Genomic DNA, 22,757 nt, shown 5'->3' with positions numbered 1-22,757 from the left:
AAGGATAAGGGGCGTAAGAGGGGTCCCCTAAACAGCTCGACTGACAACCGGGGAGCTGTTACTACTCAGTTACACTCAGTTGACTCCTTCAACCCAATAACTGTTCGACACAATTACAACCAGCTTGAGTATGTCGATGCAGCGTTATTTGATTAAGAAAAACCTTCAGTAAGATCTGTAACGCATAGAACAGAACCCGTCTCTCACCACAGCCGCTGCGGAGGACCCGGAGTCTGGCGATTGAGACGACGGATATCCCTACTATATCCTGGACATTGCACCCACTGAATGACACGTGCCCGTGTTCTGCCATGATCAACGACATAGGAGGAGCTATGGAAAAACACTGGGCCTGGTTTCTCTCTCTGTGATGTGGCTGAGGGACAGGAGTGCCTAGCTACACAGCTGCAACTGCTGCAGTGTAGGGTTGCTGCTGACTATCAGCCAGCTTGCATTATGCAATGACTGGAGAGACAGGAGACTCACTGCAGGCGGAATCGTGTGGTTGTGCACCCTGCTGCTGCAACACACACACACACACACACACACACACACACACGCACACACGCACACACACACACGCACGCACGCACGCACACGCGGCCCCTATGCGGCTGGTTTCCAGGGATTGGGTTACAGTTACATAATATACAGTAGAAGTGCCACTGTAGCCCATCGGGAGGAATATTGCTCTCCACTCTGCCTGCCTGGTATAATCACTTTACAGTGACAGGGTGAGGGACGCTGGACCCTTGGAATCAGCCACTTATGGCCAAAATGTCGAGCAGCATCTCTAGTGACTGTTAAGAAGCAACTAACAATACTTGGAAATGGCTCATGTATCCTTATTGGTTATTCAATATAAATCATTTCTCTATTCATGATAAGTTGATACGGACTTCAAACAAAGCACACTGAACCGGTTAGTCGCTAGCCAGACCTGGTCACAAAGCCTGCAGTCTTTCCATACCGGCCGGTAAAACCAGCAAACTCAGCAACAGCATCCAATCCCCTTAATCCTTGCTGGAATGTCCGACAGCCTATCAGTCTCCACTTCAATTATACTGCTGATGGCCAGTTGCTTTGCTTACGGCCAAGGCTACAGCATTCAGGGCACCCAATGAACTAGTCTACTGTACAGGCACCAATATTCCAGAGCCCTGCGCCAGCCTAATAGGCTACAGCCAGCTCTGTGCATAGTGTACATTCTCAGTTTATTCTACAGGAAGGAAATACCATTTTAAACAGCTAATTATCCTCAGCAGTGTAGGGTGTAGGGGCAGGGGGTTGGGGTAAGGGCACTAACCCCAGCTAGCTAAATTGTCTGGAATTATCTTGAGGAAAATTGTGGTAAGAATCATTTATGACCAGAAGGGAAAGGGTAAAATTCCATGCTTATCTTCAGAGCAATTCAACCACGTAAAAGCAAAATGACTGCTCACAACCACCTATAGCTACGACTATTTAGCCGAGAGGACCATTTCGGGCCTAGTTGATAAAAAGGTCTTCCCCAGCAGCTCTATTGTACTCTTGTCACTTCTTTCATCCACAGGGCTCGAAAATACCTCCCTGCACAGTGCTCACGTTCTACAGGAAAAGCCTACATTTTCAAATAGGTATTTAAATAGGCCATGATTATTAGTAATTGGTCCCCCTCTAACCACTTAGTGTGCATTAGCCTACTGGAAGCAAATCAACCCGTCCGTTCAACAAGCAGCAGACACATAACCCATCTACCTAAAAACAGACTTCCCTTTGTGCTTTGGGGGCTGAGTCAGTGGGAGGGAGAAGAAGAAAAAAAACTGATAACAGCAAGGCATGAAAAAGCTTATCGGGAGCAAAAAAGAGCAGGGGGAAAGAAAGAGTCTTGAGAGACTTGAAACAAGAACATGATAAAATGTAGAACAACCCGTTTTAATCAGCCTGGATCTAAGCAAGGCCCGTACGCTGAGCAGCCAGTCTGTCTAGACTACTGCAATCCTGTGAAGCATAAGGCAACATCTGCAGGACACATTAATTACACTTAGGACTAAGCCCTTTTTACTTTAGGCCTCCCGAGTCCTGCGCGCTGAGAAAATTGCAGTGGGCTGAAAGTGAAACGCATGGTTTACTAACGGTAACCTCAGCCTAATTATGCACATGTCTTACCATACACATCATACCTTTGTGTACATTACATACAGTGGCAAGAAAAAGTATGGGAACCCTTTGTAAATATCTGGATTTCTACATAAATTAGTCATAAAAATGTGATCTGATCTTCATCTAGGTCACAAACAGTCTGCTTAAATTAATAACAAACAACTATACGTTTTCATATCTTTATTGAACACAACAATTATACAATTATATGAACCCTTGGACTTAACTGGTTGAACCTCCTTTGGCAGCAATAACCTCAAGCAAACGTTTTCTGTAGTTGAGGATCAGATCTGCATAACGGTCAGGAGGAATTTTGGACCATTCCTCTTTACAAGACTGTTTCAGTTGAGCAATATTCTTGGGATGCCTGGTGTGAACTGCTCTCTTGAGGTCATGCCACAGCATCTCAATTCAGAAGGCGTATTTTCTTCTGTGTTTTGGGTCGCTGTCCTGTTGCATCATCCAACTTCTGTTGAGCTTCAATTAGAGGATAGATTGCCTTACATTCTCCTGCAAAACGTCTTGATAAACTGCAAAATGACAACTCAACTGAAGTTTCATCTGTCCACAGAATATTTTGCTAGAAGCGCTGTGGAACATCCAGGTGCACTTTCGCAAACTTCCGACATGCAGTTTTTTTTGGACAGCAGTGGCTTCTTCCCATGACCACCATTCTTGTTTGGTGTTCTACATATCATCATATGTCAACAGAGATGTTAGCATGTTCCAGAGATTTCTTTAAGTCTTTAGCTGACACTCTAAGATTCTTCTTAACCTCATTGAGCATTCTGCGCTGTGCTCTTGCAGTCATCTTTGCAGGACGGCCACTCCTAGGGAGAGTAGCAACAGTGCTGAACTTTCTCCATGTAGAGACAATATGTCTTACCATGGACTGAAGGCTTTTAGAGATACTTTTGTAACCCTTTCCAGCTTTATGCAAGTCAACAGTTCTTAATCTGACGGTCTTCTGAGATCTCTTTTGTTCGAGGCATGGTTCACATCAGGCAATGTTTCTTGTGAATAGCAAACTCAAATTTTGTGAGGGTTTTTTATAGGACAAGGCAGCTCTAATCAACATCTCCAATCTTGTCTCATTGATTGGACTCCAGGTTTGCTGACTTCAATTAGCTTTTGGAGAAGTCATTAGCCTAGGGGTTCACATACTTTCCCCAACCTACAATGTGAACGTTTAAATGTTGTATTTAATATATAGAAGGGGAAAAAAGTGTGTTATTTGTTTAAGCACACTATATGTGTCTATTGTTGTGAATTAGATAAATTCAGATCAAATTTGATGACCAATTTATGCAGAAATCCAAGTAATTCCAAAGGGTTCACATATTTTTTCTTGCCACTAAGTGGGTGTAACTCCTCCAATTGACAGAATATGGGAAGTGCATCTTTCCCTTTCAAGACGGTTCCATACTGAACAAAAATATAAACGCAACAAAGTGGTGGTCCCATGTTTCATGAGCTGAAATAAAAGATCCCAGAAATGTTCCATACGTACAAAAAGCTTATTTCTCTCAATGTTTGTGCACAAATTAGTTTACATCCCTGTTAGTGAGCATTTCTCCTTTGCCAAGATAATCCATCCACCTGACAGGTGTGGCATACCAAGAAGCTGATTAAACAGCATGATCATTACACAGGTGCACCTTGTGCTGGGGACAATAAAAGGCCACTCTAAAATGTGCAGTTTGTTACACAAACACAATGCCACAGTTGCCAATTTACACGCTCCCTCAACTTGACATGCTGACTGCAGGAATGTCCACCAGAGCTGTTGATAGGGAATTGAATGTTAATTTCTGTAAGCCGCCTCCAATGTCGCTTTAGAGAACTTGGCCGTACGTCCAACCGACCTCACAACCACAGACCACGTGTAACCACGCGACCCAAGGACCTCCACGTCAGACTTCTTCACCTGCAGGATCGTCTGAGACCAGCCACCCGGACAGCTGATGAAACTGAGGAGTATTTCTGTCTGTAATCTCTGTCTGTAATTAAACTGTTTTGTGGGAGAAAAAAATGTCATGCCGACTGGCTGGACCTGGCTCCCCAGAGGGTGTGCCTTGCTCCCAAGTGTGTGGATCTATGCCCTCCCAGGCCCACCCATGGCTGCGCCCCTGCCCAGTTGTGAAATCCATAGATTAGGGCCTAATGATCGACTGGTCAATCTCCAAGGCATTCCTAGACGATCACCAGAATTTTTTTGTAAAAAAAACATTAAATCATGTGCACTATAGGCCTACCACTGGCCAATCGGATGGCTCAGATGATCGTGTCTGCAGTAACGTAGCAGGCATAAAAAGAAAGCTACAGCAAAGTTGATAGTGAGATTTCAAAATGTTTAAAACCATGACTGCAGACTGTCAACGAATACAGCAAAGAGATGTTGCTGTTTTTATGAGTTCATGTTTAAGTTGCTACTCAGCACCGTCAACACTTTGATTTCAACACTTTTAAAAGCCATAAAATGCACATTCTTCCTATTTCCACTCTGTGCTACAACAAGCACTGCAGCAGTAATGAATGAGCATCTATAGGCTTGCGTTGTTGTTATTATTTGTGGCTTGGGTATTTGTTAATATCAAGGGATATTTCACTTTCTCTGTTCATAGGCGTAGCAACATTAATTTGTGCAAGAGGCAGAAATAATGCGGTGCGACTCCAGTTGCCATCATCTGGAAGATGGTGCCCCTTTTTGGTCAGGGAGAGGAAAGGGAGAGCGGAGGGATGTTGAGAGGCGGACACTCAGTCTGCGGCTCTCTACCTCAGATGCAGGCACCATCAGCCCAGTAAAATAAAAAAGCATATTATTTAAAATGTATGCTCACTCAGCTGTGTTTCAAATATAGCCTATCTCAAATATAATTTTCAAAAATGGCCCGAACAACAATGCATTGGCAGGACAGTTCAAGCAAAGCCAATATGCGATGATAATGTATAGTTTATAGTCTACAGATTACTGCACAAACCTCATTGCTACATTACTGTTTTTAATTTCTTAAGTCATGTTAAAAAAAACATTCTAAGCGGTAGATCTCGGCTTGGTGGTTTTCCTACTAAATTCAATACATTTTTGAATATTGTTGAATTCAGTTTTAATGTCTGGATTCCGTCATTCTGTCCGCATCACAGATTTTATAGGGCCCTAATTATTCAGTTAGGACACAAGAAGGAGTTGACTGACACTGTGTTCCAGTTTCCAGCAGCTCCTTAAACTGTGAGCGACCAAAATATTGCAGATGAGAGAAAGAGTTTAACCCAAATAACAAATTGTAAAAGTTTGGAACGAGTTCAACATTTTTTGGACATGTGAATACTCCCCTTGCTTCTCGAAAACTGAGCTAGCCAAAACTAAGGAGATGTTCTCCAGTTGTGCCATCCATCCATCCATCCTGAACCTAATGGAGCCTATGAGGGGAAGGGCCTGCTACATCTGTCTGGCTTCATCATTTCTCTAGTCTGGTTTGGGTTGCTGGTAGTTGACAGTGTCAACATGAGCCCTGGAGGGGGTGGGAGCATGCTCTTTTTCACTAACTGACACGGTGAGGAATGCCTGGGCTCCGCTCTGGGGCCTCCAGGGTTCCCTGGAGACTGGTGACTGCGAGGGACGCTAGCAGACCTGGGTTCAAATAGTATTTGGCCTCTTGAGAATGCTTTGAGTGTTAACTTGAGCCTGCCTGGAGTATATGAAATGGAGTGGCGTTTGCACTTAGGGGACTATTCCATTGGCCCTGATGCACCAGGCAAGCTTAATCAAACACAGATTAGGCTTGAGTGATTTCAAATACTATTTGAACCCAAGTCCAGACTCTAGAGAGTGAGGCAGCAGGTAACCTGAACCGGATCCAAAGCCTGGAAAGGAATGGGCCATGGGCAGGCGAGCGACAGCATTTGAGCGGCTTATTATTCCACATCGAGGACACCAAACCTCAACCACTTCAGTCAGTCAGAGCGGAGTTTGGTTTCAGTTTTAGTAACAAATCTACAGCCCAGCAGAGCATGTCTGTATTACTGTACATGACATGTCAAGATGAGTGCGATTCAATTATAGTGCTGTTGCTTGGCTTTGGTGAAGCCAACATAAGTCATTACACATTTTTGAGCTGAGGGTTTAAGCGGCTAGAGCTACTTTACCCCCAGCATATGGCTGTGTAGCCTAACCTCTTTAGCCTTGTTTTAAAGAGGATCAACCTCTACATGGGCCTTTGTCCCAAATCAGAATCAAAAGACTGTTTGAGGCTACACCGTTTGAATTCTTCATTGAGCGTCACACCGCAGTACTTTCTTCAGGGTCTAGGGTATGCATATCTACTGTCCTCATCATTCCTACTCACTTCAGTATACAGACGCCCACATTCAGAGACAGATATTCAGGTTTAACACAGAACGAAAGATGTAGATGAAACAATGTAAATGTGTAAGTTGGCCAGAATAGTTCATACTTTTACATGTCATCAAACCTTGAAAATATAACCTTGACAGTGTTTTCCCCTAGGATTTTTCTCAGCAGTGGTGGCAAATGTAGCAGGGGTAGCTGTTCGCATAGACTTCCAGTCATTGAGCCAATGACTATCCCTTTAAAAGCGAGTCTCTGCTGCTAAATGAATATAGGGGAAACACTGCTTGATGACCAACTATAAGGGCAGCAGCAAGCTTTCAAAAGCAGACAGCATAGAGGATTATCTAGGCAGCTTGCTCCCCAATGAGGATTCTGCATTTAATTCCATATAGTCTCAAATCAGCAAGTTGTGCATCTTTGTCTCATTTATTGAAAACTACGAGGCCCACCACCACCAGACAAAAACATATAGACGCCAATGGAATGACGACCAAGTTAAAATAACTTTACATTAAGATCGGTATGGCACCTTTTCTCATTTATGGATTTATTTAGCATTTCCAGTATAGGCCTTGAGGTTATGTGATGCCACAGTATGACAAAACAGTACAGGTCAGGATGGTATTTCCCATCTTAGATACCATATATTGACAGTGGGTACTCAGCTGGCAAAATGGAGGGTGTTAGGTGACAGGACAAACAACGGGCGCTATGCGTAATCAAATGCACTTTCACTAAATTTGGTCGTTAAAATACATACAATCATTTGAAAACATGAACGTGGAAGTTACCCATAATATATCATATAAAAATCACAATAATATAAGTTTTATTTACGCGATGAGCCCAAATGTAAAGTGCCTTGCTGAAAACGGTCAAATCTGTGGGACAGCCTTCATGAAACCCCTGTGCTCCTTTTGTTCTTTGCCATAGGTATTACTCACTCTTCCAGAGTAAGATTAATGTGACATTGTATTGCCAACAAGTATGCGAACGTTCTGAGGGTGTTTTATGGTCAACAGACGTCCTTGGACGTGAAATATAAGGTTATGTTGTTGTTTTTTCGCTTCGGTCATTCAGATGTTTTCAAAAGACACTAAAAAACAGGTTACAAAGTACAGCTTTTGTATCTACATGTTGGTGTATGGGGTGTCAGAGATAAGTCAAAATTCACATGTTGCCACCTGTTCTCATGACAAGATGCTAGCTAGCTGTATGAGGGAGTATGTTGGCTTGACGCCGTTCGCTTAGGTAACGCTCTGTGCAAGAGGCAGCGCTACTCTGCAGTGGCTGTATCAGGGTTTCGGTTAGGAAAACGTGGCGCCGAACAACGTGACCCGGGGAGATTTAAATTAACCGGCCATTGGGTGCATTGGGTGCATAAATTTAAAAATGGATTTAACCTTTACTTAACTAGGCAAGTCAGTTAATTAGGGCGTCCACCCACGGTGCTCAGAATGACAGAAGTCGCATTTAAATTCTGGTAACGCATCTTAACAGAACATGCAACTCATGTAATAAACAGCCAATAAAACATTATTTTGAAACATTTGCCAAAATGCAATATGCGGGAAAACACCATTCTAAACAGCGCACCTGATGACGCTTCCATGTGACAGAGATTAAAATATCTGTTAGAAACTTACAAAAACAGTGAATCTAAAGATGCAATAATTAGGATGGGTTGCTAATATGACTAGGATTGTGCCTTTGGCTTCTGTTTATATGAAATAAATATGCAAAAATAAATAATATTATTCAAAATACTTTACCAGAAAGCATGACTTTGCCCCAGAGGAATCGAGAAACATTAGCTTCTTTAAAAAAAAACGGCGTATCGTCTCAAATCACAAGCTCGTCGGCCTATACTTATTTGGGAAGTCCGCAATTAGGGCAGAGTGCGTGGCAATAGGCCTAGCTGATTATTGAGTTGCGGCTGTCAGTGACAAGCATCAAAAATATGTGTGAAAATGTGACTTGAGTATAATTTTAAAAAGGTGCACTAAGCTGTGAAATGTAACCAAAAATATTGTATTTGCAGCTGGTGTACAAAAAGTAAAAAGATGCAACAAAAATAAACAGGAAGCATAGAAATAGTGCACATAGAACAGATCTATCGCTTCTTAGACTTGCTTTCAATGAGAATGACATATCTATTATATTTACATCGCTATGTGAATTTGGTCAAGTAGCCCAAATAGTTACATATTGCAGCTTTGAAATGTTGCGACAAGAAGAAGAGGGGTGTGTGGCGAAGATATAGGCAATGATTTGTTCCACAGAAATGTGCATATGAAAATCATTACTGGCACGCAGAACAGTGGAAATGGTTGGATAAATTGTAAGCTTCCTCAAACTCGTGTGAAGTCTTTATAAAATAATTGCCTCCCTGTTTCCATGGTCAGATTTTGCCTATTTAAATTGGCAAGAGGCCTAGCTTTGAAGCAAAGTAAGACATGCCTCATAATATGAAATAAAACATTCAGGTTTTATAAATACATGCAGAGTACCAGTCAAAAGATTGGACACACCTACTCATTCAAGGGTTTTTCTTTATTATAATTTTTTTATACTATTTTCTACATTGTAGAATAATAGTGAAGACATCACAACTATTAAATAACACATATGGAATCATGTAGTAACTAAAAAAAGTGTTAAACAAATTTAAACCAAATAAAATGTTATTTGTCACATGCGCCGAATACAACAGGTGAAATGCCTTACAGTGAAATGCTTACTTATAAGCCCTTAACCAACAACGCAGTTAAGAAAAATAAGTGTAATTTCTGAGGCTGGTAACTCTAATGAACTTATCCCTTGCAGCAGAGGTAACTCTGCATCTTTCTTTCCTGTGGCGGTCCTCATGAGAGCCAGTTTCATCATAGTTTCATCATGGTTTTTCCGACTGCAATTGAAGAAACTCTAAAAGTTCGAAATTTTCCGGATTGACTGACCATGTTTTAAAGTAATGATGGACTGCCGTTTCTCTTTGCTTATTTGAGTTATTCTTAACATAATATGGACTTGGTCTTCTACCAAATAGGGTTGTCTTCTGTATACCACCCCTACCTTGTCACAACACAACTGATTGGCTCAAACACATTAAGAAGGAAAGAAATTCCACAATTTAACAAGGCACACCTGTTAATTGAAATGCATTCCAGGTGACTACCTCATGAAGCTGGTTGTGAGAATGCCAAGAATGTGTAAAGCTGCCATCAAGGCAAAGGGTGGCTGCTTTGATGAATCTCAAATATAAAATATATTTTGATTTGTTTAACACTTTTTTGATTACTACATGACTCCATGTGTTATTTCATAGCTTGATTTCTTAGTAAATAGTAAAAATAAAGAAAAACCCTTGAATGAGTAGGTGTGTCCAAACATTTGACTGCTACCATAAATATGCACCCACGTAATCATTTTTAAAGTTTGTTTGATATGTCTAGCTTAAAAAGGTGTAAGAGCAGAAGCGTTAAAAAAAAACATAAGTGAATGTAACGTTACAATTCCCAATTTAAAAAAATATATATATTTATTTGGTATTGCTAAACCTCCCAGTTCGGCATAAAACATCAATATATGTTAACAATATGACCATTTTATTTTAAATAATGAGCTTAACATGCAGTATCTCTCACATTCTGTACATACTAATTAGCATGTTATGTATATACCTTGCATAAAGTAGTATAAAAAGTTGCATTCTAATGCCATAAATTGGTTCATATTGTTACACGATCTCAGTTTTGCATAATGCATGATCATTTGTTAATATGACCAACCTACCTTAAATGATTGGTCTTATGTTACTGTAATTATGTATGCCGTACTGCCTCATTTGCATATTAAGTGCAACATTTGCATAATATTGCATTTGCATTTAATACAATTTACTTGAATCATCTGTTCTACACCAGCCCTAAAAATGTCATAACAATATGACCACCCTATCTTATTGGAAAAAAACATGAATGTAAAGGATCCAGACAGGCGATTTAGTGCCATTATTGACTAGGGATTAACATTGACCAGTCCACAATCTTTCGACTTTTTCCGATCACTTGAAAATAAGATCTCAGCAACGATAAGTCCTATCCTCATGAAATAAAGTGTTGTGTTTTCCTGAGAAGCTTCTATATGACATATAATACAAAGTATAACACAATAACCAAAGTTTCAATTTGACCCCTGTGGTTTACGGCTAGTTCCATGGATGCTTCTTCATGTTTTACATTTTTTTTTAGTGGTCTTGGTGCACTGGAAATGTAATGCTGCACACACGGAGGAAAAGGCATATTCCAGGTATATCCACACACAGTGATTCCTCTTACATCAATCAACAGATACCTTCTCACTTATACTTGGCCCACTGAGAAGACACCCCACAGCCTGTTTTCCATGCAACAAATTGCTTTTTTACATTACAGGTGTCCGCATACTTGTTAGTGAGAAATCCCATTTGTTTGTCTCTCTGTTCAAGCAAAGTGTAATAAACTTTAAAACGAGGCAAGTGTCACTGTCAAAGGCCAAGGCGCATTTTATCATCGACTGTGTACAGTATTTCTAACACAACCATACATACAGAAGCCAGTTATTTTACCAACAGATATCCACCCACCTGAGGCGAACGAGATGAGAAAAACAGCAAACGCCAGCTCGCTAGCGGCTCCCATTTTCAATCCAATTGAAATCCTTTTTATTTCCGGGAAATAAACAACACACAGCTGCAAAGGTTTGCTCCTCCACTGTGTGTTATGAAGGTCTGTGCAAAAAGCTAAAAAAATTCAAAGACTAACGTAACTAGCCAGCTAGTTTGCAAGCTAGTATTGTCAACAACATGTTGTGGTATTGACACTGACTTTCCAGCTGACAGGTGTTTGTTGAGAAGACCCACTCCAAAAGATCCACTGGCCAGCTACTACGTTACACAGTTGAAGGTCCTGACGAATTATGTCCACAAATATGGAAGAAGTGATAGTGTAGCTAGCTAGACTACAAAATTGTTAAAAAACCATTTCTATTGACTGACTTGTTGCAGGTTGGTCTAACGACCCATCTAAACGTTAGTTAGCATGTTACAGTACTACTAGTAGCTAGCAATATTACTAACGATTTCCAATTGTTCAACATTGTTATTTGACCTAATAAGACTAAACTAGGTAAATTTAGCAACAATACCATGGAACATAGCTAATTAACCCTGAATCTTAAAAATGTGTACATTAGCTAGCGTCAGGTAGTTTAAATTACTTAGTTGTCTAGTTATCTTAAATTATCTAACGTTAGCTAAATAAGACGTTTCAATACACCACATGTAGTGGACTAACGTTATATTTGATACATCTCATTTCTTGGTCCTCACAACGCTGTCTTCACCTTCCAAAATGTAACGTTAACGTTATGCTAGCGCATAATCCGATTCCAGAGACATTGCATTTTCCCTTCCCAATGGATTGCAACGTGTTCTGTCCGTTGACTTTTGCGAGCTAGTTATGCATACGGTAAAAGCTGGCAACCAGTGTCTGTAAAAATCGTATCCAATTCCAGCTTTGGAACAACCAAGATTTAATCAGAAACGTCGTTGGGAAACACACATGAGATCAACAGTTAATTCGTTTTGTCAACACTGCTGTCAAGTCATGAGCGTATCCAAGACAAGCACGGCAGTACAGCATTTTCCCATGCGTGCAGTATCCTCAACGTTTCCCTCTTCTGTGCCACAGTTTCAAGATGGCGTTTGGTGAGGATTGTCTTTGTATTTTTCTTTACTCCACCCTCAGACCCCTCCCCTCCGTTAACTCGAACCCCCTCTTGTCATATCGAAAGCGAGCTCGGGCAGCCTAAAGATGACTGGAATCCAATCAGAGAAGAAGAAAGCCGTTGATATTTGGGATACATCTCAATAGCCTCGTGGATTCCTCCTTTTATGTCCTCTCCTTCATCTGCTCTGATCGGAAAACATTTGATAAGTGAAATAAATATGATGTATTCTTAAAGGAAGTTGTTTTACCTGTCCTGTTCAGTTTCAGATCAACCCATGAAGGAAGAGAGTCAATGTCAAAAAGCAATATACCCCCTAGTTGACTAAACTAAACTCCATGAAGCAATTTTCCCAGTAAGCAAAATATGTTGAAAATATGTCTTAGATGTATTTTCCAGATGTCGACGTCAGGTGCATTTTAGGTGCAGAATGAAAAGTGAAATACATATTTTCCAGATGTCGAAAATAAGCCTTTTCTAAACATCGCAAATACGTATTTTGTGGACGTTATAAATACATATATTCTGGATGTGAAAATACTTATTTTACGGACGTAGAAAATACGTATTTTCCGGATGTTGAAAATACTCATTTTCTGGACATCTGACATTTTTTATTTTGTGGAGGTTGAAAATACATATTTTACGGATGTTGAAATCAGGTGCATTTTACGTGCTGAATGAAGGGTGAAAATAGATATTGATTCTATGGCCAAATTTCAACTGCACATACAGTACCAGTCAAAGTTTGGACACACCTACTCATTCAAGGGTTTTTATTTATTTTTTACTATGTTCTACATTGTAGAATAATAGTGAAGACATCAACACTATGAAATAACATGTGGAATCATGTAGTAACCATAAAACTGTTCAACAAATAAAATAAAATATATATATTTGAGATTCTTCAAAGCAGTCACCCTTTGCCTTGATGACAGCTTTGCACACTCTTGGCATTCTCTCAACCAGCTTCATGAGATAGTCACCTGGAATGCATTTTAATTAACAGGTGTGCCTTGTTAACAGTTAATTTGAGGAGTTTCTTTCCTTCTTAATGCGTTTGAGCCAATAGGTTGTGTTGTGACAAGGTAGGGGTGGTATACAGAAGATAGCCCTATTTGGTAAAAGACCAAGTCCATATTATGTCAAGAACAGCTCAAATGAGCAAAGAGAAACGACAGTCCATCATTACAGTAAGACACGAAGATCAGTCAATCCAGAAGATTTCAAGAACTTTCTTCAAGTGCAGTTGCAAAAACCATCAAGCACTATGATGAAACTGGCTCTCATGAGGACCGCCACAGGAAAGGAAGATCCCGAGTTACCTCTGCTGCAAAGGATACATTCATTACCAGCCTCAGAAATTGCAGCACAAATAAATGCTTCACGTAGTTCAAGTAACAGACACATCTCAACATCAACTGTTCAGAGGAGGCTGTGTGAATCAGGCCTTCAGGGTTGAATTGCTTGCAAAGAAACCACTACTAAAGGACACCAACAAGAAGAAGAGGCTTGCTTTGGCCAAGAAACATCAGCAATGGACATTAGACCAGTGGCAATCTGTCCTTTGGTCTGATGAGTCCAAATCTGAGATTTTTGGTTCCAACCGCCGTATCTTTGTGAGATGCAGAGTGGGTGAATGGATGATCTCCACATGTGTGGTTCCCACCGTGAGGTGTGATGGTGTGGGGATGCTTTGAAGGTGACACTGTCTGTAATTGATTTAGAATTCAAGGCACACTTAACCAGCATGGCTACCACATCATTCTGCAGCGATACACAATCCCTTCTGGTTTGCGCTTTGTTTTTCAACAGGGCAATGACCCAACACACCTCCAGGCCGTGTAAGGGCTATTTGACCAAGAAGGAGAGTGATGGAGGGCTGTATCAGATGACCTGGTCTCCACAATCAACCAACCTCAACCCAATTGAGATGGTTTGGGATGAGTTGGACCGCAGAGTGACGGAAAAGCAGCAACCAAGTGCTCAACATACACTACCGTTCAAAAGTTTTGGGTCACTTAGAAATGTCCTTGTTTTCCACGAATAGGAAATATAGTCAAGACATTGACAAGGTTATAAATAATGATTTTTAATTGAAATAATAATTGTGTCCTTCAAACTTTGCTTTCACAAATAATCCTCCATTTGCAGCAATTACAGACTTGCAGACTTTTGGCATTCTGGTTGTCAATTTGTTGGGGTAATCTGAAGAGATTTCACCCCATGCTTACTGAAGCACCTCCCACAAGTTGGATTGGCTTGATGGGCACGTTTTACGCACCATACAGTCAAGCTGCTCCCACAACAGTTCAATAGGGTTGAGATCCGGTGACTGTGCTGGCCACTCCATTATAGACAGGATACCAGCTGACTGCTTCTTCCCTAAATAGTTCATGGTTTGGAGCTGTGATTTGGGTCATTGTCCTGTTGTAGGAGGAAATTGGCTCCAATTAAGTGCCGTCCACAGGGTACGGCATGGTGTTACAAACTGAGTGATAGCCTTCCTTCTTCAAGATCCCTTTACCCTGTATAAATATCCCACTTTACCACCACCAAAGCACCCCCAAACCATTACATTGCCTCCACCATGCTTGACAGATGGCGTCAAGTACTCCTCCAGCATATTTTCATTTTTTCTGTCTCACGAATGTTCTATTTTGTGATCCGAACACATGAAACTTAGATTCGTCTGCCCCATAACACTTTTTTTTCAATCTTCATCTGTCTAGTGTCTGTGTTCTTTTGCCCATTTTAATCTTTTCTTTTTATTGACCAGTCTGAGATATGGCTATTTCTTTGTAACTCTGCCTAGAAGGCCAGCATCCTGGAGTCGCCTCTTCACTGTTGACTTTGAGACTGGTGTTTTGCAGGTACTATTTAATGAAGCTGCCAGTTGAGGACTTGTGAGGTGTCTGTTTCTCAAAGTAGACACTCTAATGCACTTCTCCTCTTGATCAGTTGTGCACCGGGGCCCCCACTACTCTTTCTATTCTGATTAGAGCCCTGTGAAGGGAGTAGTACACAGCGTTGTACGAGATCTTCAGTTTCTTGGCAATTTCTCGCATGCTATAACCTTCATTTCTCAGAAGACTGAATAGACTGACACGTTTCAGAAGAAAGTCTTTGTTTCTAGCCATTTTGAGCCTGAAATCGAACCCACAAATACTAATGCTCCAGATACTCAACTAGTCTAAAGAAGGCCAGTTTTATTGCTTCTTTAATCAGGATAACAGTTTTCAGGTGCTAACATAATTGCAAAGGGGTTTTCTAATGAACAATTATCCTTTTAAAATTATAAACTTGGATTAGCTAACACAACGTGCCATCGGAACACAAGAGTGATGGTTGCTGATAATGGGCCTCTGTACACCTATGTAGACATTCCATAAAAAATCTGCCATTTCCAGCTACAATAGTAATTTACATCATTAACAATGTCTACACTGTATTTCTGATCAATTTTATGTTATTTTAATGGACAAAAAATGGTCTTTTCTTTCAAAAACAAGGACATTTCTGACTGTTGGAAAAAGATTCCAGGTGAAGCTGGTTGAGAGAATGCCAAGAGTGTGCAAAGCTGTAATCAAGGTTGCTTCTTTGAGGAATCCACTCCGCTCTCAAACAAGTATACATTTACGGGCTGTGGCTGTGGCTTTTGTGGCGCGATGGGTAACGATGCTTCGTGGGTGTCAGTTGTTGATGTGTGCAGAGGGTCCTTGGTTCAAGCCCGGGTCGTGGCGAGGGGACGGACAAAAGTTATACTGTTACATGTACTGTACTGTGATGTGCTCCACTGTACTGTATTGTGCTCTTCTGTCCAAACTTGTAAAACATATGATTGGTTCAGATTTGGTCTGCTCTGGACTGGGTGGCAGGGTAGCCTAGTGTTTAGAGCGTTGGACTAGTAACTGGAAGGTTGCGAGTTCAAACCCCCGAGCTGACAAGGTACAAATCTGTCGTTCTGCCCCTGAACAGGCAGTTAACCCACTGTTCCTAGGCCGCCATTGAAAATAAGAATTTGTTCTTTTAACTGACTTGCCTGGTTAAATAAAGGTTAAATAAAATATACAATTGAAGTCAAAAGTTTACATACACTTAGGTTGGAGTCATTAAAACTAGTTTTTCAACCACTCCACACATTTCTTGTTAACAAACTACAGTTTTGGCAAGTCGGGTTAGGTCATCTAATTGTTTACAGACAGATTATTTCACTTACCATTCACTGTATCACAATTCCAGTGGGTCAGAAGTTTACATACACTAAGTTGTGTGCCTTTAAACAGCTTGGAAAATTCCGGAAAATTATGTCATGGCTTCAGAAGCTTCTGATAGGCTAATTTACATTATTTGAGTCAATTGGAGGTGTACCTGTGGATGTATTTCAAGGTCTACCTTCAAACTCATGCCTCTCTGCTTGACATCAAAATAAATCAATCAAAACCTCAGAAAAACAATGGTAGACCTCCACAAGTCTGGTTCATCCTTGGGAGCAATTTCCAAACGCCTGAAGGTACCACGTTCATCTGTACAAGCAATAGTACCCAAGTGTAAACACCATGGGACCACGCAGCCGTCATACTGCTCAGGAAGGAGACGTGTTCGGTCTCCTAGAGATGAACGTACTTTGGTGCGAAAAGTGCAAATCAATCGACATAACCTGAAAGCCGTAACGACCATCATTATGTTTGGAAGAAAATAGGGGAGGCTTGCAAGCCGAAGAACACCATCCCAACCGTGAAGCATGGGGGTGGCAGCATCATGTTGTGGGGGTGCTTTGCTGCAGGAGGGACTGGTGCAATTCACAAAATATATGGCATCATGAGGGAAGGAAAATTATGTGGATATATTGAAGCAACTTCTCAAGACATCTGTCAGGAAGTTAAAGCTTGGTCGCAAATGGGTCATCCAAATGGACAATAACCCCAGGCATACTTCCAAAGTTGTGGCAAAATGTCTTAAGGGCAACAAAGTCAAGGTATTGGAGTGGCCATCACAAAACCCTGACCTCAATCCTATAGAACATTTGTGGGCAGAACTGAAAAAGCATGTGCAAACAAGGAGGCCTAAAAAACCTGACTCAGTAACATCAGCTCTATCAGGAGGAATGGGCCAAAAGTCAAACAACTTCTTGTGGGAAGCTTGTGGAAGGCTACCCAAAATGTTTGACCCAACTAAAACAATTTAAAGGCAATGTTACAAAATGCTAATTGAGTGTATGTAAACTTCTGACCCACTGGGAATGTGATTAAAGAAATCAAAGCTGAAATCAATCATTCTCTCTGCTATTATTCTGACATTTCACATTCTTAAAATAAAGTGGTGATCTTAACTGACCTAAGACAGGGAATTTTTACTAGGCTGAAATGTCAGGAATGGTGAAAAACAGAGTTTAAATATATTTGGCTAAGGTGTATGTAAATCAAATCAAATCAAATTTGTTTATATAGCCCTTCGTACATCAGCTGATATCTCAAAGTGCTGTACAGAAACCCAGCCTAAAACCCCAAACAGCAAGCAATGCAGGTGTAGAAGCACGGGGGCTAGGAAAAACTCCCTAGAAAGGCCAAAACCTAGGAAGAAACCTAGAGAGGAACCAGACTATGTGGGGTGGCCAGTCCTCTTCTGGCTGTGCCGGGTGGAGGTTATAACAGAACATAGCCAAGAGGTTCAAATGTTCATAAATGACCAGCATGGTCCAATAATAATAAGGCAGAACAGTTGAAACTGGAGCAGCAGCACGGCCAGGTGGACTGGGGACAGCAAGGAGTCATCATGTCAGGTAGTCCTGAGGCATGGTCCTAGGGCTCAGGTCCTCCGAGAGAGAGAGAGAAAGAAAGAGAGAAAGAGAGACTTAGAGAGAGCACACTTAATTTCACACAGGACACCGAATAGGACAGGAGAAGTACTCCAGATATAACAAACTGACCCTAGCCCCCCGACACATAAACTACTGCAGCATAAATACAGGAGGCTGAGACAGGAGGGGTCAGGAGACACTGTGGCCCCATCCGAGGACACCCCCGGACAGGGCCAAACAGGAAGGATATAACCCCACCCACTTTGCCAAAGCACAGCCCCCACACCACTAGAGGGATATCTTCAACCACAAACTTACCATCCTGAGACATGGCTGAGTATAGCCCACAAAGATCTCCGCCACGGCACAACCCAAGGGGGGTCGCCAACCCGGACAGGATGATCACATCAGTGACTCAACCCACTCAGGTGACGCACCCCTCCCAGGGACAGTATGAGAGAGCCCCAGCAAGCCAGTGACTCAGCCCCTGTAATAGGGTTAGAGGCAGAGAATCCCAGTGGAAAGAGGGGAACCGGCCAGGCAGAGACAGCAAGGGCGGTTCGTTGCTCCAGAGCCTTTCCGTTCACCTTCCCACTCCTGGGCCAGACTACACTCAATCATATGACCCACTGAAGAGATGAGTCTTCAGTAAAGACTTAAAGGTTGAGACCGAGTTTGCGTCTCTGACATGGGTAGGCAGACCGTTCCATAAAAATGGAGCTCTATAGGAGAAAGCCCTGCCTCCAGCTGTTTGCTTAGAAAAAAGTAAATGTAAACTTCCAACTTCAACTGTACATCTATGTTTGGGCCAAATCAAGGCCGGTCTGAACCAGATTGAATTTGAACCAATTATAGACGCCTATAATTTGGCCAAATATATTTGGGCCAAATATAGTCCTATTTGGACCAAATCTGAACCAATTATAGACATCTACTGTATGTTTGGGCCAAATAAAGGTCTGTAGACGTTGAAATCAATGCCAGTCCGGACAGGACAAAATCTGAACCAAATATAGTCGTCTCCTTGGACATTGAAATCAATGCCAGTCCGGACAGGACAAAATCTGAACCAAATATAGTCGTCTCCTTGGACATTGAAATCAAGGCCGGTCCGGACTGCTCCAAAAAAAGAAGTCCAGACAGGACCAAACAAATACTTCCAAAAGATGGTAAATGCTTAGTGGGTTTTGATGAACTCCACCAGGAGCAGAGACAAATATTGTCTATTGTATTGACAAGATATTTGAGTGACCGCTCTAACAATGGAAATGCATGTCTTCAAAGATGGAAAGCAAACGGGAGGAGGCGAGATCAGGTGTGACCATTCAAGCCAATGAGAGGGCAGATACACATGTGAAAGCATGTGAACAACAGGCCATAGAGATATATGGAAGACTCATCTTTGTATCTGTGACATTGTAGCATTTGTGACAGCATGGGCAATGCTATTTTAAAGCAGTCAATTTTCTTCTTCATCAATGGCTGATTACTCCCAACTCATAGGAATCCCCACCCAATGACTACTTTAAAATGGTGGAAGCCCTCAATGGCAATGTCCATGCTCAAACAGGTCAATGACATTATTTGTTGACCAAATTCAACACACTCATTGACCTCCATGCAAAAATTCCTCAGTTCTTCTTCTTCTTCTTTCCTCTTCTTTAACAGCAGTTGGCATCCAATATGTAGCATTACAGGTCGCAACTAAAAACTATAGTTGTGATACAAAAGGGGAAATTGGAAAAATGTCATTTAAAATGTAACATATATTTTGAATTACCCTATCAACTAACCCTACACTTATTAAAACCCATCACCTTATTCCGCTACTTTAACCCTATCTGATCCTAACCCAGGACAACGACCTGAGAGGACGGGACACTACCACTCAACACACCCTGTAACTCTTCTGAAGTCAACTCTCGTAACCCCAAGTACTTCTCTGCAGCTGCCACCACAACATCTATTTCAAATCAAATCAAATCAAATGTTATTAGTCACATGTGCCGAATACAACAGGTGTAGACATTGCAGTGAAATGCTTACTTATGAGCCTCTAACCAACAATGCAGAGTATAGAGTATAGAGGTATAGAGGTTGGTATAGAGGTCCTGGATGGCAGGAAGCTTGGCCCCAGTGAAGTACTGGGCCATTCGCACTACCCTCTGTAGTACCTTGTGGTCGGAGGCCGAGCAATTGCCATACCAGGCAGTGATGCAACCAGTCAGGATGCTCTCGATGGTGCAGCTGTAGAACCTTTTGAGGATCTGAGGACCCATGCCAAATCTTTCCAGTCTCCTGATCGGGAAAAGGTTTTGTCGTGCCCTCTTCACGACTGTCTTGGTGTGCTTGGACCATGTTAGTTTGTTGGTGATGTGGACACCAAGAGACTTGAAGCTCTCAACCTGCTCCACTGCAGCCCTGTCGATAAGAAAGGGGGCGTGCTCAGTCCTCGTTTTTCTGTAGTCCACAATTGTCTCCTTTGTCTTGATCACGTTAAGGGAGAGGTTTTTGTCCTGGCACCACACGGCCAGGTCTCTGACCTCCTCCCTATAGGCTGTCTCGTTGTTGTCGGTGATCAGGCCTACCTCTTATCAGGCCTACCACTTATTTAACTCAAAGCAAGCATAGAAGTAGTTTAGCTCGTCTGGAGGCTTGTGTCACTGGGCAGCTCTCGGCTGTGCTTCCCTTTGTAGTCTGTAATGGTTTGCAAGCCCTGCCACATCCCACGAGTGTCAGAGCCGGTGTAGTACGATTCGATCTTAGTCCTGTATTGACGCCCTGTTTGATGGTTTGTAAGAGGGCATAGCGGGATTTCTTATTAGCATCCGGGTTAGAGTCCCGCTCCTTGAAAGCGGTAGCTTGGAGGGCGAGGGAGAGCTTTTGTTGTCTCTGTGTGTGGAGTAAAGGTGGTCAAGAGTTTTTTTCCCCTCTTGTTGCTCTTTTAACATGCTGATAGAAATTTGGTAAAACGGATTTAACTTTCCCTGCATTAAAGTTCCCGGCTACTAGGAGTGCCACCTCTGGGTGAGAGTTTTCTTGTTTGCTTATGGGGGAATGCAGCTCATTCAATGCTGTCTTAGTGCCAGCCTCTGATTGTGGTGGTATGTAAACACCTACGAAAAATACAAATAGAAACTCTCTAGATAGGTAGTGTGGTCTACAGTTTATCATCAGATACTCTACCTCAGGCGAGAAATAGCTCTAGACATCCTTAGATATCGTGCAACAGCTGTTATTTACAAATATACATCGTCCACCGCCCCTTGTCTTACCAGACGCCGCTGTTCTATCCTGCCGGTGCAGTGTATAACCAGCCAGCTGTATGTTGATAGTATCGTCGTTCAGCCACGTCTCCGTGAAGTATAAGATATTACAGTTTTGAATGTCCCATTGGTAGTTTAATCTTCCGCGTAGGTCATTGTTAAGATATTTTATCAAGGTTTAAGATAAATTATTAAATAATTCTACCCAGAAACTTTACCATTAGGGATTAGAGTTTGTGTAGCATGAACAAGGAGTAATTAAAAATAATAAACACAGCTCCGACTAGGTTGGAGGGGGGAAGAGAGGAATGCATGTCTGTGCCTAACGAAAACAAAGAGGGTCCTTAACCTATGTTTGAACCGACCCAGCTATAACTCTGTGGAGATAAAATAAGACAGCGAGAGCCCCTCCAGGTTTTCCGTATCTGGGGAGGACTAGAACTGTCAGGTAAGTGGTCATAAACTGTGGTGAGACTTCAGGAGATAATCCAGATATAGTGTGTAATGTATGTGCTTTAGTGGGTTGGAATGGACTTTTGAAGCTGCTCTGTCTTTGTTGGAGAGGAGGAGGGACATTTAAAACACTATGACGTTATATGTGATATATAAACTGATGTACATGGTATTTTAAGCTTTCGAGAATAAACGCTATTGGCTAATTTTGGTTGACTGGTCTCTGTCTATTTTATGCAAATAAGAATCTTACAAGTTCTTAGAAACGGACAGTGTTTTAAATTGAATTGGTTCATGAACACATAAGAACTAAATTCATCTAACAGTCATCTATTTTATTGTCCAAAGATTGCATGTTTGCTAGCAGAATGGAAGGAAGTGGGGGTTTATTCGATCGCCTATGAATTCTCAGATTGCAGCCCGCTCTCCGGCCCCTTTTTCTCCGCCTCCTCTTCACGCAAATCACTGGGATCTGGGCCTGTTCCCGAGAAAGCAGTATATCGTTTTTGTCGGCCTCCTCAGACTCGATGAGAATGGGAGTCATGCTCGGTCCTCTTTTTCCTGTAGTCCACAATCATCTCCTTTGTCTTGGTCACGTTGAGGGAGAGGTTGTTGTCCTGGCACCACACGGCCACGTCTCTGACCTCCTCCCTATAGGCTGTCTTGTCGTTGTCGTTGATCAGGCCTAACACTGTTGTGTCATCAGCAAACTTAATGATGGTGTTGGAGTTGTGCCTTGCTGTGCAGTAATGAGTGAACAGGGAGTACAGGAGGGGACTGAGCACGCACCCCTGAGGGCCCCATGTGTTGAGGATGAGCATGGCGGATGTGTTGTTACCTACCCTTGCCACCTTGGGGTGGCCCATCAGGAAGTCCAGGATCCAGTTGCAGAGGGAGGTGTTTAGTCCCAGGGTCCTTAGCTTATTGATGAGCTTTGAGGGCACTATTGTGTTGAACACTGAGCTGTAGTCAATGA

General features: G+C 42.0%; 1 protein-coding gene across 3 annotated transcripts in view; it reads right to left on the bottom strand.

The window, feature by feature from the left end:
- The window catches only part of LOC112253978 (activin receptor type-2A), a 35,477-nt gene extending 23,234 nt beyond the window's left edge, over nt 1-12,243 (bottom strand). For 2 of the 3 annotated variants that reach the window (XM_024426145.2, XM_024426146.2), the window contains exon 1: nt 11,118-12,243. In XM_024426145.2, the coding sequence (XP_024281913.1) occupies nt 11,118-11,172 (55 nt within the window). In that variant the 5' untranslated portion in view covers nt 11,173-12,243. Of the gene's footprint in view, nt 1-8,265; nt 8,368-11,117 lie in introns of those variants that run through there. The other variant, XM_024426147.2, reaches the window with a different exon arrangement.
- Nucleotides 12,244-22,757: the final 10,514 nt, after the last annotated feature.

Source organism: Oncorhynchus tshawytscha, linkage group LG07 (assembly GCF_018296145.1).
Source record: "Oncorhynchus tshawytscha isolate Ot180627B linkage group LG07, Otsh_v2.0, whole genome shotgun sequence".
Lineage (NCBI taxonomy): Eukaryota > Metazoa > Chordata > Actinopteri > Salmoniformes > Salmonidae > Oncorhynchus > Oncorhynchus tshawytscha.
Note: the sequence above shows the minus strand (reverse complement) of the source record. Positions and strands in the feature narration are given on the sequence as shown.